The sequence below is a fragment of the Tiliqua scincoides genome, chromosome 5 (assembly GCF_035046505.1).
Source record: "Tiliqua scincoides isolate rTilSci1 chromosome 5, rTilSci1.hap2, whole genome shotgun sequence".
Taxonomy (NCBI): Eukaryota; Metazoa; Chordata; class Lepidosauria; order Squamata; family Scincidae; genus Tiliqua; species Tiliqua scincoides.
In genome coordinates this window covers 107,902,212-107,927,923 of record NC_089825.1, presented here as the reverse complement: position 1 = coordinate 107,927,923, position 25,712 = coordinate 107,902,212, and the positions used below count along the sequence as shown (strand labels likewise).

The window sequence follows — 25,712 nt, the reverse complement described above, 5'->3', positions numbered from 1 at the left end:
AGTAAAAATGTTTTGAGAAATCTAGTTAAATACTTACAAAGTACTTTCTGCTTGCCTGTTGTTTGGGCAGGTGTGGTCTTTGAATTTTCTGAGTAGAGATCAATGTTCATGGAGTATTATCCAATTTCCTAGAATTGTGATGGATATTTGGGGGGAGAACTGAGTTTCTTTTATTACTACCTGTCTCCTACAGTGCTCCCCCCTCCTTACAGTGTTCTGTTAGAGAAAATTGCTTGATCTCACTATTAGCCCCTTCACTTCTGATTTTGACTTTTCAGTTATCTGTGCCAATACATAGTAAACAACTATTTCCATTATGAATGACTCAAAGTAAGACATCTTATCTTGTACGGTAACATCTACATTGTTGATGTTCTCACTAAAAATATATATAACCTTCAGATCAAGGTCTGTATCAGAGAATTGAAAGACAGCAAATGTAACGATATTTAAAGTAGGATCGGGGGAGAGCCAAGAAATTACAGGCTGGTCAGCTTTTGAAAATCAGTTGCAGGGGAGCACTCATGACAGAGAAGGATATTTTCTGATAGATTTCTGGGTTTTTCAGATGAAGCTGGTGGGAGGATGCTGTACTAGTTTGACCTTTAGTGTGATCCAGCAGGGCTTTTCCTATGTGCTTATGTTCTCTCCATCTAACAGGGAATAAAATGCCCAACCAAAGCACTGAAACTATTTTCATTCTTCTGGGATTCTCTGATGTTCGGGAGCTGCAGATCTTGCACTTCATGGCGTTCCTTCTGATTTATCTGGCAACCATCATGGGAAATCTTCTCATAATCCTGCTTGTAGCCCTCAATCGCCAACTTCACACTCCTATGTATTTTTTCTTGATGAATCTATCTATTGCAGACATTGGCAACATCTCGGTCAACATCCCCAAAGCCATGAGCAATTCCCTCATGAATACCAGACTCATCTCCTATCCAGAATGCGTCTCCCAAGTCTTCTTTCTCATTTTCTTTGCAGTGACTGATCTTTTCCTCCTCACAGTCATGGCTTATGATCGGTACGTTGCCATATGCAATCCACTCCAATATAACACAGTGATGAACATGGGAGTCTGCATCCAAATGGCAGCCAGCGCATGGGCTACTGGTTTCTTCAATGCTATGTTGCATTCTGCGGGCACCTTTTCAATGACCTTCTGCTCCAATGCGATTAACCAGTTTTTCTGTGAAATACCACAACTGCTCAGACTCTCTTGCAATGACAGCTATATGGCAGAAATGGGAGTCAATGCATTTGCTGCATGTGAAGCTTTTGGTTGCTTTGTCTTTATCATCTACTCTTATGTACAGATCTTCAACAATGTGCTGAGGATCTCTTCTGTGAAGGGAAGAAAGAAAGCTCTGTCTACTTGCTTGCCCCACCTCATTGTTGTCTCCTTGTTCATCTGCACAGGAACTCTTGCATATGTGTGCCCAACCCACAATGCCCCCAAAGACCTGGTTATGCTGATTGCCGTTCTATATTCCATGTTGCCCCCCATGATGAATCCAGTGATCTACAGCATGAGAAACCAAGATATGAGATCTGCACTATCCAAACTTCTGGGATCAAAATTATATCTCAAACATCGTATATAAATTATGCTTTTGTAATCAAGGGAATGTATCACTCATCCTGTTTGAACAATACAAAAAAAGTGTGGTCAGACTTGGTGGGTCTGTGAATATGCCTGCAACCCTGACCCTGCTGCACACCTTAGCTCTATTTTTCATAGGTACAGTGTTTGATTTTGGTCACCAAATGTCCATAAGCATGAGAAACATCTCTCCCTAGATGCCCTGTTTGTCTCTTCAGTGAGGATCTGGGACCAGAGGTGGTCCCATTTGTACTGTAACCACAGAGAATCCTCATGATTACTATAACGTTCACACAGGGGTTTCCAAGATGGTATATATCTGAAGCAATTTTCAATGGTTATCTTTTTCATGTATGAACTTTCTTTTGAAATTTACTGATGATGAAGAAAGGCACATGAACCAAGTTGCAGTCTTTGCAAGAACTACAACTCCCACCAGTCTCTAGTCAGCTTCCCACAGTAGACAAATGAAAAGGAATAACAAAAAGACTCACAAACACAATACACTTTAATCTATGTATGCAGTGGAATGCAAGGATGCCCCTGCCCTTTTGCTGGGGTTACTAAAGAGAGCATGGAGGTATCTGGAAGGCTAGAGAGGATTACCGACTGGAAGAATATTTTCAGAGCTTCATATCATTTCAGACACAAGCTGATCTTTTCCTGATTTTGTGGGGTAGAGATGGATTCTGTCTGTGCTATTATGATCCAAAATGCAAAGTGTTCATCCATCTTGATTTGGAATGAGACATCATTAATCTTACAACCCAATCCTATTGAGGGCTTTCACTGGTGGAATGCATACTTTGCTGTTGCATGCTGTTGCAAAGGCAACCATAAAGCGCTTTGCAACAGCACAAGTACTTCCTATATGCTGTTGGAGCACCAGAGGCCCACTGGAGCAGGTTGGTCCAGTGCAGGGGCAAAGGAGGATGGGGGGAGAGTGGGCAGGGAACGAGGTGAATGGGTCAGTGATGGGATGAGGCAGGCAGATTGGGCTCCAAAGAGGCAGGATTGGAGTCACTGACGTGTGCCATTTCCAAACCCCCTGTCTGGGCCTGATCCACCTGCATGGATCAATGTGAACTTGCACCAGTGATATCACTTGCACAGGTCAGAGCTGACGAGTTGTGACTGCTGGGACTTAAGAACATAAGAGGAATCCATCTAGTCCAGCTTCCTCTATCTCACAGTGGCCCACCAGGTACCTCAGGGAGCACACAAGACAACAAGAGACCTGCATCCTGGTGCTCTCCCTGACATTTGGCTTACACCAGGGCAAGGGACCAAATCTTCCCTTATGCTGGAGAAACCTCCAGCAGTCAAAAATCCCCCACAGGATACTACGGAAGCCTTGCTGGTGCAGCTGCATGGCTACATGGGGATTTAGATAGGATTGAGAGGATTTCCTAACTGGGATTGGGATAATGTGTCTAACCAGTACCAGTGCCCAGCTCTTAACTATTACAGTTGGAACTAATGTACACAAAGATCTATTGCTCATACTCTGAGAAAGGGGATAACAACCTTTTTAATAATATCTCATTAAAAGTTTTGATAATAGCACTTAGTTTGATCATCCCTTCTTCATATGGGGAAACAAACGGTAATTCCCCCACTGACCTTCTTTACTGAACTGTGGGAGTCCTCAGCGAATATGGTCTCCCATGTGCCCAAATGGAACTAAGAAAAGGTATAAATTTTATCGCCAATTAAAAAAATGATGAAGTTGCTTGCATGACCTGGAAACATGTATAGGCTTACACAAAGGTCCACACTACCCCTGCAGATAGGTTTCAGGGTCAGTGGAAGAGAACAAGTAAGTCATTTGAGGTTCCTCAATGTGCATGTTTTAGAATACCGAAAGGCAGAACTTGAAGGGTTGTCATCAGAAGGAGAACTGGACCAGGAGGAATTTTCAAAAGTGTTTCATAAGTTTAGCCACTTCTTTTATTAATATTTCAAATGATTTTTTAAGGAGGTTTTTGCATTTTCAAATAATTTGGCAAATATTCTCTTTGGATTTTGTTTTGCTTTTGCCAAAAAGAGTTCAGATCATCTCATCCTGGCCGTGAAGATTTGGACTTACTGTCTCACTCTGTGAACAAAGGAATTCCTTCATTTTATGGCAACTTGCTTTATGGTAATTAAATTTAACATTACCCTGTCCCCCAGTTGTATTTTCAACATGCCAGACAGTAATCCTAGATGTGTATTAAAGCCATCTGTTTCCACATTGTATATAGTATAAAGCATGGCATCTTATCATGTACCATAACTTCCAGTCGGCTGTTGCTTATTTCTACCTGCTCTCTTCTACTTCCAATAATGTATTTCATTATTTCCTTCCTTTAAATTCTCATGTCACACCTGTTTTCTTGTTTAAAGAACAAACTCTCCCACAATGATTTCCCTCTTCTTCTCAGTGTAACCTAATAGTGCTACTGCTGTGGGTCATACAAGATGGGCTAGTGTTCCACCAGCGGTGGCTACCGTAAGACAGCCATAAAGTGCATTCTGGCAGCATGCGCTTCTGGAGTGCAAGCGGGAAGGCCTTGGCTTTCGTGCCCGTGTTTTCCTAGCTTGAGTTATTGCCCTCTGGAGCAGGTAAGCCAGCACGGGTGGGAGGGAGCAGGGGGGAGGGAAGAAGTGGGGCAGGGAGGGGGCAAAACTGGGCCAGGAGGGGGAGGACTGTGGGCAGGGAGGCTGGAGGAATGGTGGATCTAGCAGGAGGGGGTGGATCCAGGAGGGGGTGGGTGAATCCAGTAGGATAGGATCCAGTAGCCAGATCCAAGCCTCCATTTTTGTTACCCCTGGCTCTTTCTATACTTGGACTTCTGCCAGCGAAAACACTGTCGGAGGTCCAAGGTGACTCATTGTGGGGCAGGAAGCTTATGGAGATAAAAGGGGATTTAAATCATCTTTTTCTTCCAAGGCCTTCCTGCCAACACAATATGCATGCGTTTTTGGCATGGCTGCACTGGCGGGGAGAGGAAAGGGTAGGATTGTTAAAAAACAACAACACACATTTATTTGTTATTTTCATCTGTTCCTTTTGAATCCCAAAGCATAGGCCAGGGGTGTCAAACTTGTTTCATACAGAGGGCCAAAGTTAGCACTCTTGGTGCCTTCTGAGGTCTGGAAGTGACATTATTAAGCAGATGTTGAACTAAAATAAACACTTTATTCTCACATAGAAATTTGAATGCAAATGACAAAAGAGAAAAAGTGCAAATCTAGTTCATATTTCCAATATATGAAAGAGCCCAAATATCACAGGGGCCATATAAATTGCTTCTGAGGGTTGTTTTTGGCCCGCTGGCCTTGTTTGACACCTCTGGCTTAGGCTGATTCACATATCTGTAGCACAAACTTTATTTATTACTTAACACCTTAATTGCAGCTAAATGTGCAAGCTGACTCCATGCAAATCAATATATCATATATTGTTAAATTCCATTCATAGTTCCCAATGTACAGATGTCATCAGGTCATGCTGCCATCACAAAGCATTTTCTATTCAACAGGACATAAAATGCCCAACCAAACCACTGAAACTCTTTTCCTTCTTCTGGGATTCTCTGACATTCGGGAGTTGCAGATTTTACACTTCATGGTCTTCCTTTTGACTTACCTGGCAACCATCATGGGAAATCTTCTCATAATCATTCTTGTGGCTGTCAGCCGCCAACTCCACACTCCTATGTATTTTTTCTTGGTGAATCTATCCATTGCAGACATTGGCAACATCTCGGTCAACATCCCCAAAGCCATGAGCAATTCCCTCATGAATACCAGACTCATCTCCTATCCAGAATGTGTCTCCCAAGTCTTCTTTCTCATGTTCTTTGCAGTGACTGATCTTTTCCTCCTCACAGTCATGGCTTATGATCGGTATGTTGCCGTATGCAGTCCATTACGGTATGAGATGGTGGTGAACATGGGAGCCTGCATCCAAATGGCAGCCAGTGCATGGGCTTCTGGACTTTTCTGTGCCATCCTGCACACTGGGGGCACCTTTTCAATGACCTTCTGCTCCAATGCGATTAACCAGTTTTTCTGTGAAATACCACAATTGCTCAGACTCTCTTGCAATGACAGATATATGGCAGAACTTGGAGTCATTGTATTTATTGCATGTGTAGCCTTTGGTTGCTTTGTCTTTATCATCTACTCTTATGTTCAGATCTTCAGCAATGTACTGAGAATTCCTTCTGTGCAGGGAAGGAAGAAAGCTCTGTCTACCTGCTTGCCCCACCTCATTGTTGTCTCCTTGTTCATCTGCACAGGAACTCTTGCCTACTTGTGCCCGACCCGCAATGCCCCCAAAGATCTGGTTATGCTGATTGCTGTACTATATTCCATGTTGCCTCCCATGATGAATCCAATGATCTACAGCATGAGAAACCAGGAGATTAGATCTGCACTGTTCAAACTTTTGAAATCAAGATTATGACTCAAGCATCAAGTGTCAATTATTATTTTATAATTTAGTAAATTCAGTAGGTATATAATTTTGAAACTAGGATCTATTCTATATTAGCAACATAGAATGGTTATCTTTTTTAAGGCTGCAGTTCTCTTCTGTCTAATCTGTAAGTCCTATTGAACTCATTGGGACTCCCTTTTGAAGTAGACATGCCTAGGATTGCACAATAAATTATTGGTTTTCTTAAAGAAAGAAAGAAAGAAAGAAAGAAAGAAAGAAAGAAAGAAAGAAAGAAAGAAAGAAAGAAAGAAAGAAAGAAAGAAAGAAAGAAAGAAAGAAAGAGGTACCAGCCCTCTTGTTCAGAGGAAATATCTGATCCTGCAAAGAAAATGAAGGAGACATTAGCAAAACAAATAGAATAAGGTATCAGTCTGCTACTTGAGAGAGAATTTGTCATTAACTTGGGTATATATGACAGTAATGGTGCCAAGGTTCAGTATGGCCAAGTTCATTAGGAAAAAGTAAATAGGGTTGTACAGGTGATATGCAATATGCAATGATAACAAAGAAGATTCCCTGTCATTGCTGTAAAATGTATTGCTAGGAATACAGAAAATGTTAGGTCTGTAGCTCTTGGTTCTCTGACTTTTCCAAGAGCGCAAACATGAATATAGAGTTCCTGTGAAGCATTTTGTTCTTGATACTCAGCTATGTGCTACCTGTAGAAGGAAGAAGAGATAATGATAAATTGAGATCTTGTAACAAGTTGACAATGACTTTCATGACTCTGCTCATTCCATGACTCTGCTCTTTATCTTAGGCCCCCCAGGCTGGCTCAAGTCCCCTGTGCCAGACTCCAGGTGTCGCAAAAGAGCTGTAAGGCACTTCTGTACCACTGGGTAAGTCAGGAGGCTGGCTCAGGGATCTGGGGAGGGTAGGGGAGGCACTGCAGGGGGTGGGTGGGTGGCAAGCGGGCCATTAAGTGAAAAGGGCCTGGGTGGGGGGTGGAGCCAGGATCTGGCACTTAGGCTGGATCCTATTCCCTTTCCCAGGCAGCCTGGCCTTGTGCTGGCCTGCTCAGATCTGCGCCACCTCTTTAGGAGTCACAGATCCAAGTAGCCCCATTTGGGCTGCTGCCATGTTACCTGGGGGATGGGGAGTTGATTCCCCTTGACCTCGGTTGCATCCAGTCCGGTTGCATCCAGTCCCAACAGTGCTGGATACAGTGCGTTCCAGTGCAGAATAGGATTGGGCTACCTGTTGATTCAAAAGGGTAATAGAAGCAGTGATGCAGACTTGGAACGTGTATTGCATCCCCTTTTGTTTAGATCAACAGGAATAGTATCTTGGGAGTGAATGTCCCAAGACATGAGAATAGACATCAATAAAGCACCTCCTCCCCATGTAAGAGAGTGCTTTCTGTAGATACCAGTTGCACATGGATCTGCAGTTTCAAAATGGAGAATGTACATTCATGCTCAGCTGTGCAGAATGACCTGATGCAGCTCAGAGAAAATGTATCTACCATTTGAGGGACATTCTGTACCTGCGCAGCAGACAGATATTTCATTGTAGACTGTGACCTGTCTTGACACATCAGTTGTTTGGGAAAGAAATGTGTGCAAATACTTGGATTTAAATATTTCCCATGATGGGGATTTTTAATGGAAGAGAAAATGGAAGTAAAAAGAAACCGTGAAGTTCAGTAGGAAAGGAATACTGGAGATTCAACCACCTCTACTTTAAGGAGAGAGATGTACAATCTCAGCTTGAAGCTTGATTTTTTGCTACTTGAATTCTCAGAGGTCCAAGAACTACAGATCTTGCATTTCATTGTATTTCTAGCATTGTATCTGATAACTATAACTGGGAATTTACTCATCATTGCTGCGGTAGCTTTTGACCATCACCTGCACACTCCCATGTATTTCTTCCTGATGAACTTAGCCCTGATGAACGTGGGCACCATTTCTGTCACAATGCCCAAATCCATGGCAAATTCCATAATGAACAGCAGGTCCATCTCTTATTTGGGGTGTGTGGCTCAAGTCTTCTTCTATTTGTTCTTTGCAGTATCTGACTTTGTTCTCCTCACAATAATGGCACATGATAGGTATGTTGCCATCTGCAATCCACTTCGGTACGAGACCATTATGAACAGAAAAGCCTGCATTCAGATGGCTGTCAGTGCCTGGATCACTGGTCTTCTGTATGCTGTGATACACACAAGTAGCATATTTTCCATCCCTTTCTGTTCTAATGTCATCAGTCAATTCTTTTGTGAACTGCCTGTGTTACTAAAGATCACCTGCTCAGAACTGTATCTAGTTGAAGTTATGCTTCTTGATCTTGCCTTAAGCCTCTCGGCAGGTTGCTTCATTTTCCTTGTCATAACCTACGTGCACATCTTTATTACAGTGCTGAGAAACCCTTCGGTGCAGGCAAAGCAAAAAGCCTTCTCCACTTGCCTGCCCCACCTCATTGTTGTCTCTGTGTTTGTGTTCACTGGAAGCTTTGCCTATATGAGACTTCCCACTAGTGCTTCATCCACCTGGGATCTGGTCTTCACCACTTTGTATGCTATAATTCCTTCTCTGATGAATCCAGTAATATATAGCTTGAGAAATAAGCAGCTCCAGGTGGCCCTGTGGAAGCTGTTGCATGTTTGGTGCTCTTTGAAGAGCACCCCTTGAATTGCTCTGTGGTGGTCAGGTTGATGCGTTTTGACCATGTAAATAGATAATGCTTACCCCCGTGCATTTGGGTATTGTAAAATACATCTGATATCACTCAGGCTGCCCTTTTTAATTCTCTAGCTGCCTTGCCAATACGTTTTGCTTTAGACAAGACTTGGTCCAGTTCCTTTAATTTGTAATGGAATAAATTGATACCATCAAAATGTATTCTGACCTGGGCTGATCTCAGTCCCTTCACACAGACACACTCCTGTGGATTGCTGTGCAGTGGCAGCCCTAATTCTCTGTTGCTAAATTTCAGTGTAAATTTGTTGGTCAATTCTGCATGATCAAATTCTACCTGGTTTGAATATACAACTTGAACTATGCTTTGGGTCAGTGATTACCTTATTGATCTCAATCAAATAGTGACTCCAACATGAACCAAGGATTAGGGGAAAAAAGGATCAGTAAAATTCTCTCAAGGGGAAGACAGAGGTTTTTTCCTTTCCATCCAGTGGCAGGGCAGGCAAAAGCCCCAAGCGGCACACCTGCAGGCCCCATTGGGCAGCACCACCATGCTGCACCGCCTCCACCTGTCCTCTGGAGCTGTTCCAAGGGCAGGCAGAGCCCCACGCTGTGGTTCTTCGGTCCTCCGAAAGCCTTCTGCAGCCTCCAGAGCATCTTTAGCAGTACTTCTGGTTTCCGTCGGGCTTTCAGAATACTGAAGAAAGTTGCGTGAGGCTCCATAGCAGGTAAGCATCCGCAATTGCAACTTTCTGTTTTAAGTATCTCCCAGGCCACACTTTTCTACTGCAGGAGTGACACTATACATTTTGGGCAGCATTCTAGGAACAAAAGTCTCCATTAGTAGCCATCTTTCTTTCTTTCTTTCTTTCTTTCTTTCTTTCTTTCTTTCTTTCTTTCTTTCTTTCTTTCTTTCTTTCTTTCTTTCTCAGAAGCCCCCTCTGCATGCTGCTTGGACAGTTTTGACAGTCTCAGACCAGTGAAGTAAGGAGATTTAAACCCCCTATCCCCTCCAAAACCAATGGATTCCCCCTCCTGGATGCAGCACACCCTTTTTTTGGTGTGGCTAGACCTGAAGGGGAAGGATGAGACTGGGTTGTAAGATGAGTCATGCTGCCACTACAGAACATAGGAGTCAGAGGCAAAGAAATGTGAAAGGAATTGAATTCTTTCAACCCTGTCTTTGCCACCGAATTATCCAACTACAATTTCAGACTTTTGAACATTAAAGCCAGCTCTGGATTGATGGTTTCGGTCCAGATGTTACCAAAAGGGCTGTTCTGTTTAGGGGAATTATTATACTGCCCTTATTGGAACATTAGGAACGTAGGCTGGATAACAAGATGGTGTAATGCAGAGAAATTCCCTTTTGCTTAAAGAGGAGATTGAGAGAAAGATAACTTTCAATAAAAGATTATGGTTTATTGCAAAAGAACAAAGGTAAACATAATGCACATGGAGAAATATATTTCTTGGTACCTAGCTTTCATGGTGGTTGCATGTGAAGAGTATTTGGTGCATCTGAGGAAATCAGAAAAAGGAAGGGAGGTGTAGGGAAGGACTTTAGGGGTCCCTGCTTTGCCAACCCCAGCTGCTAACTAAAGATGGGGAGAGAAGGAGAGGAAAAGGGGGGGGGAGAAGGGAAAGAGTTCCAGGTGCAAAGATAGTTACCTGTTCTTGTAGAGCCAGTTGGAGAGGGGGGAAGAATCATGTGGAGAGGACCCTCTGACACAACACAAATGTGTTGGTCCTTGGAGAGAGAGAGAGCATGTGAGAGGAAGCCCTCTCTTAAAAGGGGTTGGGAGACAGTGCTGAGCTGGATGATAGCTTGATTGCTAGCACAAGGCTGGGTGCTTCGAGTATGTATACATTTGAATGGGGATCAGTTATCAGCAAAATTCAATGGGGTCAATGGTTGGCTTCCTAAAAGGGGGAACTTAACAAAGACAGAGTGGAAACAATACAATGACTCAGCAATACAAGAAGGCAGTTCAAGTTTGCATGCAGTAATGTAGGAGATGCTTAAACAGTGATTGGATTAAAACACAAGACTTCCTCCCGTGTGACTGTGGGGGGGGGGGGGTGTTGTGTAACCATGAGTTTCTGTGTAGGTACAATTTGCATAGGAGACACTTAAACAGTGATTGGATTAAGATGCAAGACTTAATGTGTGACTGTGGCCGGGGGTGTGTGTGTGGTTGTGTAACCATGAGCTTGTGGCTTGACCAGAGTCCTGGAAATGTGGCCTGTATGCTGGGAGAACAGTTTAGCTTGCATGATATTATAGTCCATAATAACACAACCAGATATAGAGAGAGAAAATCACAGCTAAAAGGCAAAAAGGGGAATTTTCACATAACACAGATGAAGTCCTCTGCTCAAAAATTGAATGCAGGATACACTGTTTCCTAGCTCTCAAATTGGTAGGAAGTACACCTATATGCTGATGTTCATGATTAATTCACAGGAATTAATTTCACTTCATTTCAAATTGCAATTCCTAATTGTACTGTACACATAGCATTTACTGTGTGAAAGATAACTATCTCTGAACTTATATGTCTCTCCTTCTCTTTGTTCTATTTTTCCTATTCTTAAGTGGTTTCAAAAGAGTTTGCTTTAACTTGGTATGTATGCCTGGATGAAGAAAGTTACATCTAGATGAAGAAAGCTGCATTGAAGTGTTAAGTTGCAGATCAAACATGTATGTAAATAAAGTTTTGACCCAGAATCAGGCCCATTTCCTGTGGCTTGTGTCTCTATTCTGGGGTGTGGAAATGATGTGTTACCAGATCCTAAAGTAGTGTAAAAAGCTAGTAGTGCCACCTCTCATAAGGTATTTACTTGTATGAATATATTAGTATATATTTTGTATTAACACCCAACAAAGTAAAAGGACGAGCACTGATATCCTTCTCCTTTTGTGGTTATAAAAGTAACAGCAGAAATTACTCAGCATGCTCTATTGTTTCCCAGGAGGGTATAACCTGTATGTCATCTAGTCCACAGAGTGGTCCATAGAGCAGGGAATTCAAGGCAAATTCACTGGAATTTATACAGTAGTGAAACCAGTTTTGAAGAGACCATCAAGATAGTTTGGTAGGTGGAGATCAGTGTCTCACAGGTCTACATTGCCGCAAAGTTTCACCAACTCCATTCTTCCTCCTGTTCTTCATTGTTCAAATAATGAAAGGGATTTCAAGGAAAGCTAAAATACCTTCAATAAGACTGCAGTCCTGAATACAGGGACATGGGAGTAAATCCCATTGAACACATGTGGTTTACATCTTAGGCATGCATAGGCTGCACACCCATGCATACTTTTCTGGGAGTAAGCCCAATGGGATGAGTGAGCACAATGAGTGAGCACAATGGGATGTTCTTCTGAGTAGACATGCATTACAATGTGCTGTGAATCTAGCAAAACTTCTCAGGGGAATTCTACTAGAGATGGATAGATATCTCTCACAGATGACAAGCTGCACCTGCAGAAATTTCCTCCTCTACACAATTGTTAAAGGTCCAGGAGCTCTAATGTTGTAAGGATGGTCACCCCTAATCTAAATTCATGTTTCTAGACAAATGTACATAACAGCCCAATCCTAACCTGCCCTGGAGCATCCAGAGCATCCAGAGCATCACTCCTTACCCTGCATCCTCCTCCTTACCCTGTATCGCACGGCAGCTGTCCCTAGGGGGCTACTCAGATCCATGCCACCTAAAGATCTGGCACAGATCTGAGTGGCCTGGTGTAAGGCCAGGCTGGCCGGGAGGGGGTTTAGGTTCTGGCTTAAGTGCTGGATCTTGGTCCCACCCCCTCCCAGTCCTGGTCTTCCTACTGCCTGCTTGCTGCCTTCCCTCCCCCACCCCAGAATGCCCTCCTCCCACTCTCTCCAGATCCCTGCACCAGCCTGACTCAGCAGGTGTGAACTCACCATTTTGCCAGTGCAGCAGGGCCGGATTCAGCCTCCCAAATCCCAAATCATTGCAGCACTTTTGTGATACCTTCAGGCCTGTGCAAGGGACTTGCACCAGCCCAAGAGTGCTCCTGGATTGTGCTCTGAGGCCCAGAGTGTACACAGCTCCATTTCTGAAAAAATCCATTCCTTTGGGGGGTATGAGTGGAGGGGTCTGGAACCTTGCATTCTGTCATAAAATTACCCTAAGAGTGGAATTTGGTAACATTCCTAAATTCCACACATCTCATTGAATTCTGAAATATCCCTGATATCTTTATTTAATGTCCTTTCATAAGGAAGCTGCCAAAGAAACCAAAGAGTGCTAAAGACAAAGGCTCTGGATCCTTGAAGTATACTCTCATCAAATACTCATCACAAAGTAATATCATCAAAATAAGTGATTGACCAAACATTGTGCTGGTGCATATTAATAGAGATCAAACATATTCTCAAATTCAGAAAAAGTGAGACCTGTTGAAGTACACCTAAAAATCACATTCTGGATCAGCACAGGAAGACATCATTGCTATGAGATCTCTGTGAATTTTGTGTAGTCTCTCAAGTTAACATTTTCTCTTTAATCTAGTATTATGTTGTTGAGTTTGATGTCTTGAGACTAGATTTTAGGGAACATGACAAGTCAATTCTCCATGGTAGAAATTCCCTAGTGTCAGTGGCAACAGACTTTCCATGGGGGAAAATGCTAGAAGACCTGAAACAACAGGCTAGGCAGATACATAATGATTTGAAGGAACTGGAGTGGAAAGTGAATCAAAGTCTGTAATCCTATCCTCACTTACCTGGGAGTAAGCTTCATTGATTATAATAGGATTTACTTCTGAGTAGACATGCATACAATTGGGCTCAAAAGCTGACCGACACCTCCATGGAGAAAAACGGTAAGTTCTTACTAGACATAGAGCTTGGAATGGCTAGGTGGGTTGTTTCTCCCCACCTGCAGGGCTCCCCGGGTCAGGGAAAGTGAGAGTGGGGCGATCGCGCTCTGGAGCTGGTGCTTGTGCCTGGCTCCCTGCAGCCAGGGACGGCTGCTGCAGGGACTGGAGGGTGCACCCCAGTCCCTGCAGCCCGGTCAAAAGGAGAAGTGGAGCGATCGCGCACCGCTTCCGGTTTAGCAGAGCAGGGCGCGATCGCTCTGCTGTCACCTTCCCTGACCCAGGGAACCCTGCCAAAGGTCGCACAGGTCACCCCGCACCCCCAGGTGGCTGCAGGGGGCTTGAGCAAGTGCACCAAGCCCCTGCAGCCTCTCTGAGCGGTGCAATCCTGGGGATCATGCTGCTGCCTCCTCCCTGCCTCCTGGCTGCCCCCGCCCCTTAAGGGGAAAGGGACCAGGACCCTCAGGCTGGGGCATCGCGACACCCCAGTTTGAATACCAATGTCTTATGGAATAGATAGACAAGGAAAAATAGTGGGGAGTTGGTGGGTCTTTGGTTTAGCATTTCTGACCTTCTTTGACTGTGAGTGTTTGGTTTTGGGAGTGCATGTGCATGGATTTTGTTCTATTTTTGCAGCATTTTTAGAGGAGAACTGGGTCAGCCATGTGCTTCCTTTGCCAAACTCCCTTAACTGATATCTCAACTCCTCCAAAATCAGTTGATCCAGCTCTTATCTTTCACAGTCTTGAGACATCAATTAAGTGTATTTGTTGGTGGTGTATGAAGATCATTTGGCACCCAGAGCCCATAAATATTTGGCACCCCTCGTATGACACTTACAGCCCAAACCTGATCTGCCAGGTGCCCAAGGCTGCAGCAACACGAAAATGGCTGCCGCTGCATCCTATGGGTGCCAGGCAGTCTCAGGTGGCTCCGAACACCTCCTTGTAAGAAAGGGACATTCATCCTCTTCCCCAGGTAAGCCCCAGCAATGGGGCTACTCAACTCTGCACCAGCAATTTAGCTGGCGCAGAGTAAAGGAGCCCCATCTTGTGCCAGGAGGCCCAACGCAGGGCTTTGGATCTGGAGGAGCTGATCTCTTCTGGTTCTGCCCCCTCCAGTCATGCTCCCTTCCCTGTCACACATACCCCCACCCTCCCCTGCCATGAATGCCCTTCTCCCTGTCCCAATTTACCTCTCTGCTGCCTGGCGTGTGCACAGAGCTCCGGGTGGCATTGCGCAGGCCTCCAGCAGGTGCTGGCCCTGGTCCAGCACTAACTGGTCCAGCTGCCTGGTCCAGCACTAACTGGTCCAGCACTAACTGCCACACTGACTGACTAACTGCCACTGACTAACTGACTAACTAACTGACTAACTAACTAACTGCCACACTGACTAACTAACACACTGGTCCAGCACTAACTGCCACAAGCATGCCTTATGGCAGGTTGCAAGTGCATGCTGGCAGTGAGCCAGCACACATTCTTCTGGATTGGGCCCTTAGGCTGCAATCTTATCCACCCTTTCTTCCTTTTTCCTTTCTCTGGAAAATTATACTGCTGCACACCTGACCAGTACACAGGATCCCTACACATCACTGTTTCTCCCCATGTGTGCATGTTTTACATGTTTTTTGTTTGTTTTAAAAAAGAACCCTCTGGAAATACCAGACGTTGAACCCGAGACCTTTGGTATACAAAATACTAAACTCTGGCTGCATCTCCAGTTGAACAATCCCATCTAATCTGGCAATCTGTGGTGGATAGATTTGATTGGCAAATTGCAATCCAGCCCAACCATTTCAAAAGTAAATGAAAGTGTGTTACTAAATTAAAGTGTAGTGTAAATAATTGCCCTACTCTTGTCTTCCATAGGCACCATGTTTCTAAGTAATGATTCCAAGATGGATAATAAGACCCACATATCTGAGTTTATGCTTCTGGATTTTTCTGAGATTCTGGAACTGCCAGTTCTGTACTTCCTTCTGTTCCTGGTTTTGTACCTCCTGGCTATATCAGGGAACCTTCTCATCATCTCTGCAGTAGCTTTGGACCACCATCTGCACACCCCCATGTACTTTTTCCTGATGAACCTGGCCATGTTTGACCTGGCTTCCATTTCAGTCATTATCCCCAAATCCATGGCCAATTTCCTCATGAATACCAGGCGCATCTCTTATTCTGGCTGCATGGCCCAGATTCTCTTTTTTGTGTTCTTTGTAGGTTCTGACTTTTTCCTGCTCACAGTGATGGCCTATGATCGGTATGCTGCCATTTGCAATCCATTGCAGTATGAGATAGTGATGAACAGGCAAGCCTGCCTTCAAATGGTTGCCAGTGTATGGATAATTGGTCTTTTCTATGGTGTGATACATGCGAGTGGTACCTTTGCAGGTCCCTTTTGCTTTAATAATGTGAATCAGTTCTACTGTGACATCCCAAACCTACTGAAGCTCTTATGCTCAGACTGGTATCTAGTTGAATTGGGAGTTCTTATATCCAGTATAAGTATAGTCTTTGGGTGCTTTATCTTTGTCATTGTAACTTATGTGCAGATCTTCAGTGCAGTGCTGAGAATCCCCTCTGTCCAGGGAAGGCAAAAGGCCTTCTCCACTTGCCTTCCACACCTTGGAGTCTTCTCCACATTTGTATTCGGTGGATGCATTGCCTACTTGAGACCCACCTCTAATACCCCATCTGCTCTGGATGTTGCATTTACTGTAATATATTCCACAGCTCCACCCATCCTGAATCCAGTCATCTACAGCATGAGAAACAAGGACATCAAGGTTGCTCTATCAAAAATCTTAGGGTTAAAGAACAATTCCAAGAATGCTTTCTCTACTCTTCTACAGTAGTGTGGATTCCACATGAATAAACATTCCTTAGCCAACTCCTATTGTCTTTGAAATACTTCCAATCATGATTTTCTGCCTTAGAATGTAACTTCTGGTTTCCGACTACAGAACTGTAAGTGACTTTCTGTCACAATTTTATTTTTATTTTTCAGGTTTGGGGAACCTCATGGAGGTGTCCACAGGGCTCCCCAGAATCCCCAGACCCTGTCCCTGGCTTCAGGTACACCAGAAACACCCCCCCCCCTTCTCCAGTAGCAGCACAATCCTGGGGATTGCATTGTGGCAATCTCCCTGTCCCCAACCCTTAAAGCAGTGGTTCTTGAACTTTTCCAGCTCGCAGCTCCCCTGGTCCTTGTGGCCATAGGCCACGGCTCCCCATTACACCTCCTCATCTCAGTTACTCCCAAAATGGGGATGAAGGTGTTATAATTATACACTAGAAACAAAAAAAACAGCTGCCAGCACTCTGAGGCTGCAATCCTAACCACACTTACCTGAGAGTAAGCCCCTCTGAACAAAATAGGACTTACTTCTGAGTAGACCTGCTTAGGATTGTGCCCTGAGTTTGTTAGCAGCACACCTGGAGGGTCTTGGAAAGGGAGGGGGGAAGTGATGAATTTGCTGGGGGAGAGGAAGACTTTGTTTTGTGTGTATCTGCTAATTCCAAACTGATGCAAAATGAGACCCAGAGACTGTTTGGCTGCAATCCTAACCTCACTGTCCTGAGAGTAAGTTCCATTGAACACAATAGGACTTACTTCTGAGTAGACCTAGCTAGGATTGTGCCTTTTGTCTTACAATAGCAGCCAACAGAGTACCCGCCCCTGCCCCTCCAAAAAAGGAGGCAGGAGGAAAAAGGGGGATGGCTGAAAAGGAATGGGTATTTTAATCAATTTTTGGAGACAAAGCCATCAAGAGTGGCTTTTTTTTTCTTTTTTGAAGGCGGAGGAAAAAGAGAAAAGCGAGTATCCTTGGTTAAGCTGACACAGACCCCAAGCCTATGTAGGTCTACTCAGAAGTAAGTTCCATTTGAGTCAATGTGGCTTACTCCCAGGAAAGTGCGGGTAGGATTGCAGCCACACTGAGCAAGATTACCACTCACCCCAAATGTAGATGGGGGCTGCTCACACACATACACCCAACATGCAGATGCCACCCCTATTCCCCCAGGCAAGACGGAGGAATGCAGGCTGGGGCATTTGGAACCCCTCCCCCTCCCTAAGAGCAGGCTGGCTCCTTCCTTCCCAAGCAGAGGAAAGTGATGAGCTGCTTGTACTTGCTCTTCCCTCCCAGTTTGAAGCCTGCCAGGAGCATGCCCTGTGCTGATGAGATGCAGCACCTCTGCTACTGCCCAGCAAGCCTTCTCTCCCCCCCCTTTCACACACCCTCCCCACCTCACACTGCCTTCACAGCTGTAGAAAAGCAGCAAGTCAGCAGGCAGCACCTGCAGCTGACCTGAGCAGCTATGGCCACCTCTCTCCCCAGATGCCTCACGATGCCCCTGGAGGGTAGCAATGCCTCACTAGGAAGGCGGGACCCACAGATTGAATACCTCAGCCTTAAAGAGTCAAATCGAAGTGCTATATAGGCAAATTCTAACTGTCACCAGAACTGCTGAGTTGTTTTTGCATGTTCATGTTCTACAGGTGAACAGAGGTGTTCCTGGGTCTCAGAGATTTTAGTTCCACTCACTGACCATCAGTAGACTCTGGCCTGAAAATAGATCCCAAATTTCCTGCTTTTATTTCTTTTTGGGTGTGTGTGTGTGTGAGAGAGAGTGCGTCTGGGGAGGAATGTAGTGTTTATGGGTGGGGATGAGGTGGGGAAGGAGATAGAACATGGGAAAGAGGGGTGGTATCAATGGCACTCATGTGCAACTCTCCCCTATGCCACCCCTCTCCCTTACTCTCTTCAGTTCTACGCCCACAAAATAGCTGGTGCAGAACGGAGGACACTCATATTGGAAGTGGAGGCTTTCCACATGATAAGGAAATTCTCTTGTGGGGTCCTCCAAGACTGCTCCTGCCACAGAATGCAGTGTGCACCAGGGATGGGAATTCGAGTCAGGTGACTCAAGTCCAAGTCGCAAAAACACATGTTTTTTGCTGACTTGTGTACACTCAAGTGACCTGCGCCAATGACTCCGGCACTGACTCAAGTCTCAGGCCACTGGCACGGAACTGAGTCCCCACACATGCAGACTCAAGTCTGTCTGTGTCTGGGTGTGCTGGCTTACCCTTTTCACCGTGTGAAAGGCCTCATGGGGCTATCATTCAGACTGGGCAAGCAGCAGTTTCAGCCAGGAGGCAGGGAAGGACTAATGTTTTGGTTTTGCATCAAGCAGGAGGCGGGCGGGAAGGAGGTGCAAGCGAGTTGTCTTGTCCATTTCTGAAGGAACCGATGATCATTGGATGAAGGTTTTCTCCCCCTGGACGATTGAGGGGAGAAGGCAGACGGAGGCAGTTCCTAGCCATCCAGGAGAAATTCATGGCATAGCTCCAGCAGCTCATTAAATGTATGGCCAAAGTGGGGCTTCTGAGTAGAGCTGCCAAGGATTGGGTCATCCTGTTAAGCCTCCCAGCTGCTGCATGTGACCCTCCTCCCTCTTGCCGCTACTGCAGTCCATCCCACCCCTTCCCTCCTTGTTTTCAGATGGGATGGGGACATCAGATGCACACGCAACACAAACACACCACCAGCAGCTATATCTTTATGCACAGCTGTCTTGTTTACAGAAAAGACTCAGAACTCGTCCCCAAATTGCTCTGGGTGACTTGGAATGTTCGCCCATTGGGACTTATTTTCGAGTTGAGTTAAAGGGGGCGGAGACTCATGACTCAACTCAAGGCAAGCCAAACTAGATTTGCCTATCTGTTATCCTTTGACCTATTCCTTCTTCTCTGCCATAGGGAGCAGCAGCTGCAGCCATTAGCCCATCATACTGGAAAGGATTTCATAACATGCCTCCCATTTTTTGTTGATTATCATTAGGATGATACATGTATAGTCAGCACTTTCTAACAGGCAGTTTCTGATTCCACATCTCCATCCCATGGTTTGGAGACTTCCAACTCTTATCTGCTATTGGAGCAATTTCCTCATTTCATGAAGAACTTGTGTCACTTGTCCCGACTTATGGGCCTGTGGTGTCATATCCGTCTCAGAAGGGGGGGATGAACCTGAGCACAAGACAGACAGAGGTCTAGCTGTCACAATTATTGATTTTTTTCATGTCCTCATATGCCATCTACTCGTGCCAATGCTCTCTTATAATTTATTTGGAAAAGCGGGGGGGGGGGGGGGAAATCAGATCACAGGAGAAAAAAAAATACTCAAGAACGTTTCTTTTCCCTGATCACCTGCCCTGGACTCCTGGGAGCAGGTCTCAAAGACACCAAAGGAGACAGTAATAAAATTTCATTCATAGGCAGAACATTTTCACTGTCTCTGATTAACAAAGAGCTACACGTATAGCACCCAGTTTCAAAGAAGGGAAAATGATTCAGGGAACGATATTGAACATAATGACCTAAAAGATTCTGGAGTAGGAGTGTTACCTACTATTGATAGACCGAGGCAACAGGTAAGGAAATATTTCTTCAATTTTTCCACATTTCAGCCATCTGTCAACCTAAACATCCATCTATCCATCCATCTTTTTACTCTTCTGAATAGCATTTAGCATAACATCCTATTGCGATCACATTGCTGTGATACTGCTGATACAATATTCAGTTAAAAAAACATATTCAGTTAAAAAAACTGAATAAAAAATATTCAGTTAAAAAAAAACATGACAGAAACTCCACATTACATGGGAAAATTTATGCAAAATGGAAACAGATGGGTTCACCTGACAGTATAGTTGCTCTTTTCACTGCTGTCCAATGGCTTCACAGCAGATGTCCATTTGCCTCACTATTTTTTCTGTAGGAATAGAGGACTCCACCATTAGAATAGCTCCTCTCATATCTTGCTCATCCCAGTAAGAGCCCATGGGCAACATTTTTCTATCTTTATATAAATGATTGCATTATGATTGACATTTAGATAAATGGCTGCATAAGTTTTCACTTTAGGTTGGTAGTATAGAGATAAATATTGACCCAATACTTCCCAGGATGAACAAATGAAGAAGGACAAATGAAGGTTCACCTTTAGCCATTTTTTTTTTAATTTTTAAAACTGAATTCCTGTTGATTTGTAGTTGGAATAGAGGGCTGGATTGAGGATTCCACCTTACTCCTTCCTGGCTGTTCACTGCTATTTCTGCTATTTCTGCTCTATTGTGGATGCCACGTCTTCTGATTCAGCACCGATCAATTTGGGAAAGGCCGTGTTCTGTGTTCTGTTTCAGTTTCATAGTAGAAACTGTGTTTCATTCTAACAGATCAAATGCATGTCACCTACTATAATCCAATACAATGTACAACTTCACCTTTGATTTGTAGCATAGAGATAATTACACAGGCCAACACACATTTTGCTTCCTTAAACATTACCCCAATTCCTGGGTATATCTGGGGTGCCGATTCCAAAAATGGCATCCGTTTTGCCCTATCACATAGTTTGGGAGATATAGTATAGCCCAGGGGTGTCAAACATAAGGCCCGGGGGCCAGATGCAGCCCCCGGAAGCTTTTTATCTGGCCCTCAGGCTCTCAGTTGCTGAGGTGTTATAGCTGAAATGGCAGCCCAAAGAAAATTGGGCTCTCCCAAATCTTGAAATATGATCAAGATTTGCGTACTTTCTCTTCTGTCGTTTGCAGTTAATGAGTTTCTATATGAAAACAGGGTCTAATTTCTGACCATTAGCTTCTTAATGATGTCACTTAATGACATCACTTCCAGCCCTCATTTGGAGCCCTGAATGCTAACTTCAGCCCTCTGTATGAAACGAGTTTGACACCCCTGGTATAGCCTCTTTAGTGAATGGTTCAAGCAGCTTCCTCATGAGGAAGCCTACACCATGGCTTCCTCATGAGGAAGCTGCTTGAACCATTCACTAAAGAGGCTATACTATATCTCCAAAACTAGACGTGATAGTGCAAAACGGATGCCATTTTTGGAATCGGCACCCCAAATTCTTATCAAACCACCATAAAGTGTGGGAAAAACTTTTCTGACCCTCAATTTTCTATGCCTATGTTATTGGCATCTCTCCTTGGTGTCCCAAATTCAGAAGTGATTACTCACATTCATTTATGTTTTTATAAAACTGAATTCCTGCTGATTTTGTGTTGGAAGAGAGGGCTTGGATTGAGAGGGGAAAAAAGAATTTCAGCATTGTAGTAAAAGCCATGTCCCCTTATACAAGATCAAAGTGATATAATTTCCTAAGGCTGCTTCCTGCTCTGTGGCAGATCCACACTGCAACTTGTGGCTATGTGGGTGTGTAGTTGCTATACAGGAGTTCTAGGTGGTGGTGGTAAATCTGCTGATTCACTTTACTTCATTCCTATGAGCTGCAACCAACTTGAGCTGCTTTTCCGTCATCTAGAAACCATTCAGTTCATGTTGTCTCTAGGTATTTTGGATTAGCCATGGTCAATCAGGGAGAAAATAAAGCAGTGATGTCACTAGAATCTGTGTCATCAGTAAGGGAGGTCAGCGCATCACCCCTACGATCGACCTCTTCCCATGAAGTGGGTGGGACAGCACCAAACCCAGTGTAGTGGGCGTGATGTTATAACATCGCCCCACCACACTGGGTTTTGGGTATAAATTTTTATAGAATAGAGATATTTCAACATAGTTTGTTGCACTGCATTCTGCATGAAATTATACATCAATTGATATATAACATGATATTATTTGAAAATACCAAGATTTAAACATTTTTGGTGAGTAGTGGTGTCATACCCCCACAAGCCCGTGCAAGTCACCCAATGCAGCCTGCAACCCCTATAACTCCTAGCAATGCCACTGAAATAATGAACAAACTTGCCTAACTTGGAAGCTTCACTGTGTTGTGCTTGTCTGTGCAGGAGTGCACTTATCAACACTGATGCATTTCAGTGAATATCATTATCAATATCATTTTGTTTCATGACAACAGATTTGGTGAGGCCTCCAGTTATTATCGTCCATCTCCTCCCATGCAACAGAGATTTTCTGGTCAAGGGGACTGTACTGCTCATCATCTTGAAGATAGACTGGAGTGGTCTAAACACAACCACTCCTGCTTCAATTGACTGGAAAATCACCTTTAATAGAACTCCTATCCTTACTTTCTCCCACATGTAATGTCCTGCTGGAGAAAAAAAATGCCCAATCTTACGTCCACTTCTAATTTTCTACTCCAGGAATTCTCAGAGGTCCGGGAACTACAGATCTTGCACTTCTCTGCATTCCTCACTTTGTACTCGATAGCCACGGGTGGAAACGTTCTCATCATTACTTTAGTAATCCTTGATCATCGCCTGCACACCCCCATGTACTTCTTCCTGATGAACTTAGCCCTCATGGATGTTGGCTCCATTTCTGTCATTGTACCCAAATCTATGGCTAATTCACTCATGGATAGCAGAACCATTTCTTATTCTGGATGTGTTGCTCAGGTCTTCTTCTATGTGTTCTTTGCAGGATCCAACGTTGCCCTCCTGACAATAATGGCGCATGACCGCTATGTTGCCATCTGCAATCCACTACAGTATGAAACTATTATGAACAAAGGAGCTTGCATTCAGATGGCAACTAGCGCATGGATTTTTGGTTTTCTCTTTGGTTTATTGCACACTAGTGGTACCTTTGCAAATACCTTCTGCTCTAATGCTGTGGATCAATTCTTCTGTGAAATTCCAAAGTTGCTGAGACTCTCTTGTTCTGAATTGTACCTAATTGAAATTGGGTTTCTTGTGCTTGGTAATTGTACAGGCTTTGGATGCTTTATCTTTATCACTGCAACTTATGTGTCCATCTTCACTGCAGTGTACAGAATTCCTTCTGAACAAGGGCGTCAAAAAGCTCTCTCCACATGCCTCCCTCACCTCATTGTTGTCTCTGTGTTTGTATTCACTGGTGTGTTTGTGTATACAAGCCCTCCCAGTACTACTGCATCTGATCTGGATCTTGGTTTTGCTGTGATATATGCCATTTTTCCTCCTATGCTGAATCCATTCATCTATAGCATGAGGAACAAAGAGATTCATACTGCCCTGTGGAAGATATTTCATTGGAGGCATTCTAACAGGAGTTCCAGACTTCTTCTCTGATTGTTGAGACTGAACTGTTCTTTACTGGAATCGTGGGGAATGTTCTAGAAATTATCTGTGGTTGAGAGTGATGGGATGTGCTGGAGAAACCAGGGGTGTGTTGGGGAGGGAGGGGGTAGAGCTGGCAGCTACAACCTGAGCCCAGTTCCTATCCTTGCTCACTCTCTCTGGAATGCCCCTGCTCTGACTCTCCTTGGACAACACCAGCAAAATGGCTGGTGTAGGTCCAATGAGACACATGGGCAATTGGGCAGCCTACCAAGTGGTAAGTGAAAAGGTATTTTACTTATATCCTGAAGGCTGTGCAATTGGCCTCCCCCACCATAGCATGCAGGGCAGCCACTGTTGGTGCAGCTGCATGCTATAATATGGTAGGGGATAGGATTGGGCAGCCTGTCAGTCAAAGACATTCATGGGTCTGAATAAGTCACAGTTTACATCCCCTTTCCATGCGTCTCTTTTCTTTTCCCTTTGTGCTTCTCTTGCATTTTGAATTTGGTCATTTATAGCATGATGAATGTTGGATGGAAGCTGCAAATTATTGTGAACTTTGAGTCAGAGTTGCTGGATTACTTCTCTACGCATGGATACTGAATGTGTGTATTTTAATAATAGGATGTGGTGTCTGGGTATTTTTGTTCCTTAAAAAATATAAATTGTAAGCTGGCTGCATGATGCTAGAGCTTCTCATGATTTCATTTGCTATGACTCCCTATCAAGGGATGAATAATTTAGCACCCTACTAATAATATGGGCAGCCTGATCCATAGCTGTGTCCTATAGGCTGGTGGGGGGTAGGATTAGGCTGTAAAATGTGTTCTTGGTTGATTTTTGTTTATTTTATTCATTTCTGTATTTATATACTGCCCCTTCTCCTCCTATATACTCCCCCTATCCCCTGGGGGCTGGGGATAAGAATAGGCCCTCAGTTTGGCTGTACTTGTCGTAAGAGGCGACTAAACAGCCACCGGGTAGATGGGACTCATCAGCCTGGGAAGGCAGCTCATCTGAGAGAAGGAAAACTCTGATCCCAAACCTCCACTGCCTTGTGGCTACATCCAGTTATGGAAAAGGCTTCAGGAGTCAACCTCGAGGCAAAATCCGGAGCCAGAGTCCCTGAGGCAGTTCATGGCTGAACACAGTCACGTTCTGGCAACTCCTGCGACACCGCTGGAACCAACTGTATTGGCCTTTGCCTTTCCATTGGACCATTTCAGTGACGTGGAGAGGGGGGATTTGCTGCATGGGTAACAGCCTATCCTCCATACCTACTTTACACAGGCTTCGCGCACTGGAGATGACACTCTGTTCCAGAACCACCATTCAGAGCATGACACCATAGTCTTCCAAGACTGAAGGATGCCAACAACATCTCCTCCTAAGAATACTCTGTGGATATTGCTCAAGGCAGTTTACATAGGCAGGCTTCCTAGACCCAATAAGGACCTTTGCAATGTTGTTATCTATGTATAGAACCCTTCAAACTCCAGCTGTTATGGTTCAATGGTGCAGCAGACTTTCTCTTCACTATAGGAACACTCCAGCTTTGCGCAGGCAAGACACAAATCGCATCAGGCAGGAGATGTTTCCAGATGTTATTGTTCTTGTCACTGACATTCTCAAGATTCTGGACCGCTATCCCACCATGATAAACAACAGTGACTCCTCTCTGCCACCAAGTTTATCAGTAACTTTACTGGTCTCTCCTGCAGACACGACTGAGGCTGTGCCTGCTCTGCTCTCAGTACTCTTCCAGACCCCAACTCCTGCCCTTAACAGATGGGCAGCCAGATACAGATTAAGTCTCCCCCAATGCAGCAGGGGATTTTTGTGTACTGGAGGCTTCCTCGATGCAAGAGAACATTTGTTTCCCTTGCCCTAGGGCAGGGGCTCTCAAACTGATGCGCCACAACGCCCCAGCCTGAGGGCCCTGGACTCTGCCCCCTTAAGGGGTGGGGCAGGGGGAAGGTAGCAATGCGATCCCCAGTGAAAGCAGAGCAATTGTGCCCCATTTCTGGTTTGCGATTGCAAACCGGAGGCGGAATGCAATTGC

The 25,712-nt window shown here is 44.5% G+C and overlaps 5 protein-coding genes across 5 annotated transcripts; all 5 read left to right on the top strand.

The window, feature by feature from the left end:
- Window positions 1–668: 668 nt before the first annotated feature.
- LOC136653049 (olfactory receptor 14A16-like) lies at window positions 669–1,607 on the top strand. Its single transcript, XM_066629974.1, has one exon. The coding sequence runs from the start codon at window positions 669–671 to the stop codon at window positions 1,605–1,607; it is 939 nt and encodes a 312-aa protein (XP_066486071.1).
- A 3,534-nt stretch (window positions 1,608–5,141) lies between these two features.
- LOC136653048 (olfactory receptor 14A16-like) lies at window positions 5,142–6,062 on the top strand. Its single transcript, XM_066629972.1, has one exon. The coding sequence runs from the start codon at window positions 5,142–5,144 to the stop codon at window positions 6,060–6,062; it is 921 nt and encodes a 306-aa protein (XP_066486069.1).
- Window positions 6,063–7,789: 1,727 nt separating this feature from the next.
- On the top strand, window positions 7,790–8,728 carry LOC136653047 (olfactory receptor 14C36-like). The gene has a single exon (XM_066629971.1). The coding sequence runs from the start codon at window positions 7,790–7,792 to the stop codon at window positions 8,726–8,728; it is 939 nt and encodes a 312-aa protein (XP_066486068.1).
- Window positions 8,729–15,468: 6,740 nt separating this feature from the next.
- LOC136653046 (olfactory receptor 14A16-like) lies at window positions 15,469–16,446 on the top strand. Its single transcript, XM_066629970.1, has one exon. The coding sequence runs from the start codon at window positions 15,469–15,471 to the stop codon at window positions 16,444–16,446; it is 978 nt and encodes a 325-aa protein (XP_066486067.1).
- A 6,265-nt stretch (window positions 16,447–22,711) lies between these two features.
- On the top strand, window positions 22,712–23,659 carry LOC136654247 (olfactory receptor 14I1-like). Its single transcript, XM_066631193.1, has one exon. It carries the CDS (start codon window positions 22,712–22,714, stop codon window positions 23,657–23,659), a length of 948 nt encoding a protein of 315 aa, XP_066487290.1.
- Window positions 23,660–25,712: the final 2,053 nt, after the last annotated feature.

What these genes read in the sequence shown, in the direction of transcription:
- LOC136653049 (XM_066629974.1), top strand. Translation starts at nt 669, where the DNA reads ATGCCCAACCAAAGCACTGAAACTATTTTCATTCTTCTGGGATTCTCT.
- LOC136653048 (XM_066629972.1), top strand. Translation starts at nt 5,142, where the DNA reads ATGCCCAACCAAACCACTGAAACTCTTTTCCTTCTTCTGGGATTCTCT.
- LOC136653047 (XM_066629971.1), top strand. Translation starts at nt 7,790, where the DNA reads ATGTACAATCTCAGCTTGAAGCTTGATTTTTTGCTACTTGAATTCTCA.
- LOC136653046 (XM_066629970.1), top strand. Translation starts at nt 15,469, where the DNA reads ATGTTTCTAAGTAATGATTCCAAGATGGATAATAAGACCCACATATCT.
- LOC136654247 (XM_066631193.1), top strand. Translation starts at nt 22,712, where the DNA reads ATGCCCAATCTTACGTCCACTTCTAATTTTCTACTCCAGGAATTCTCA.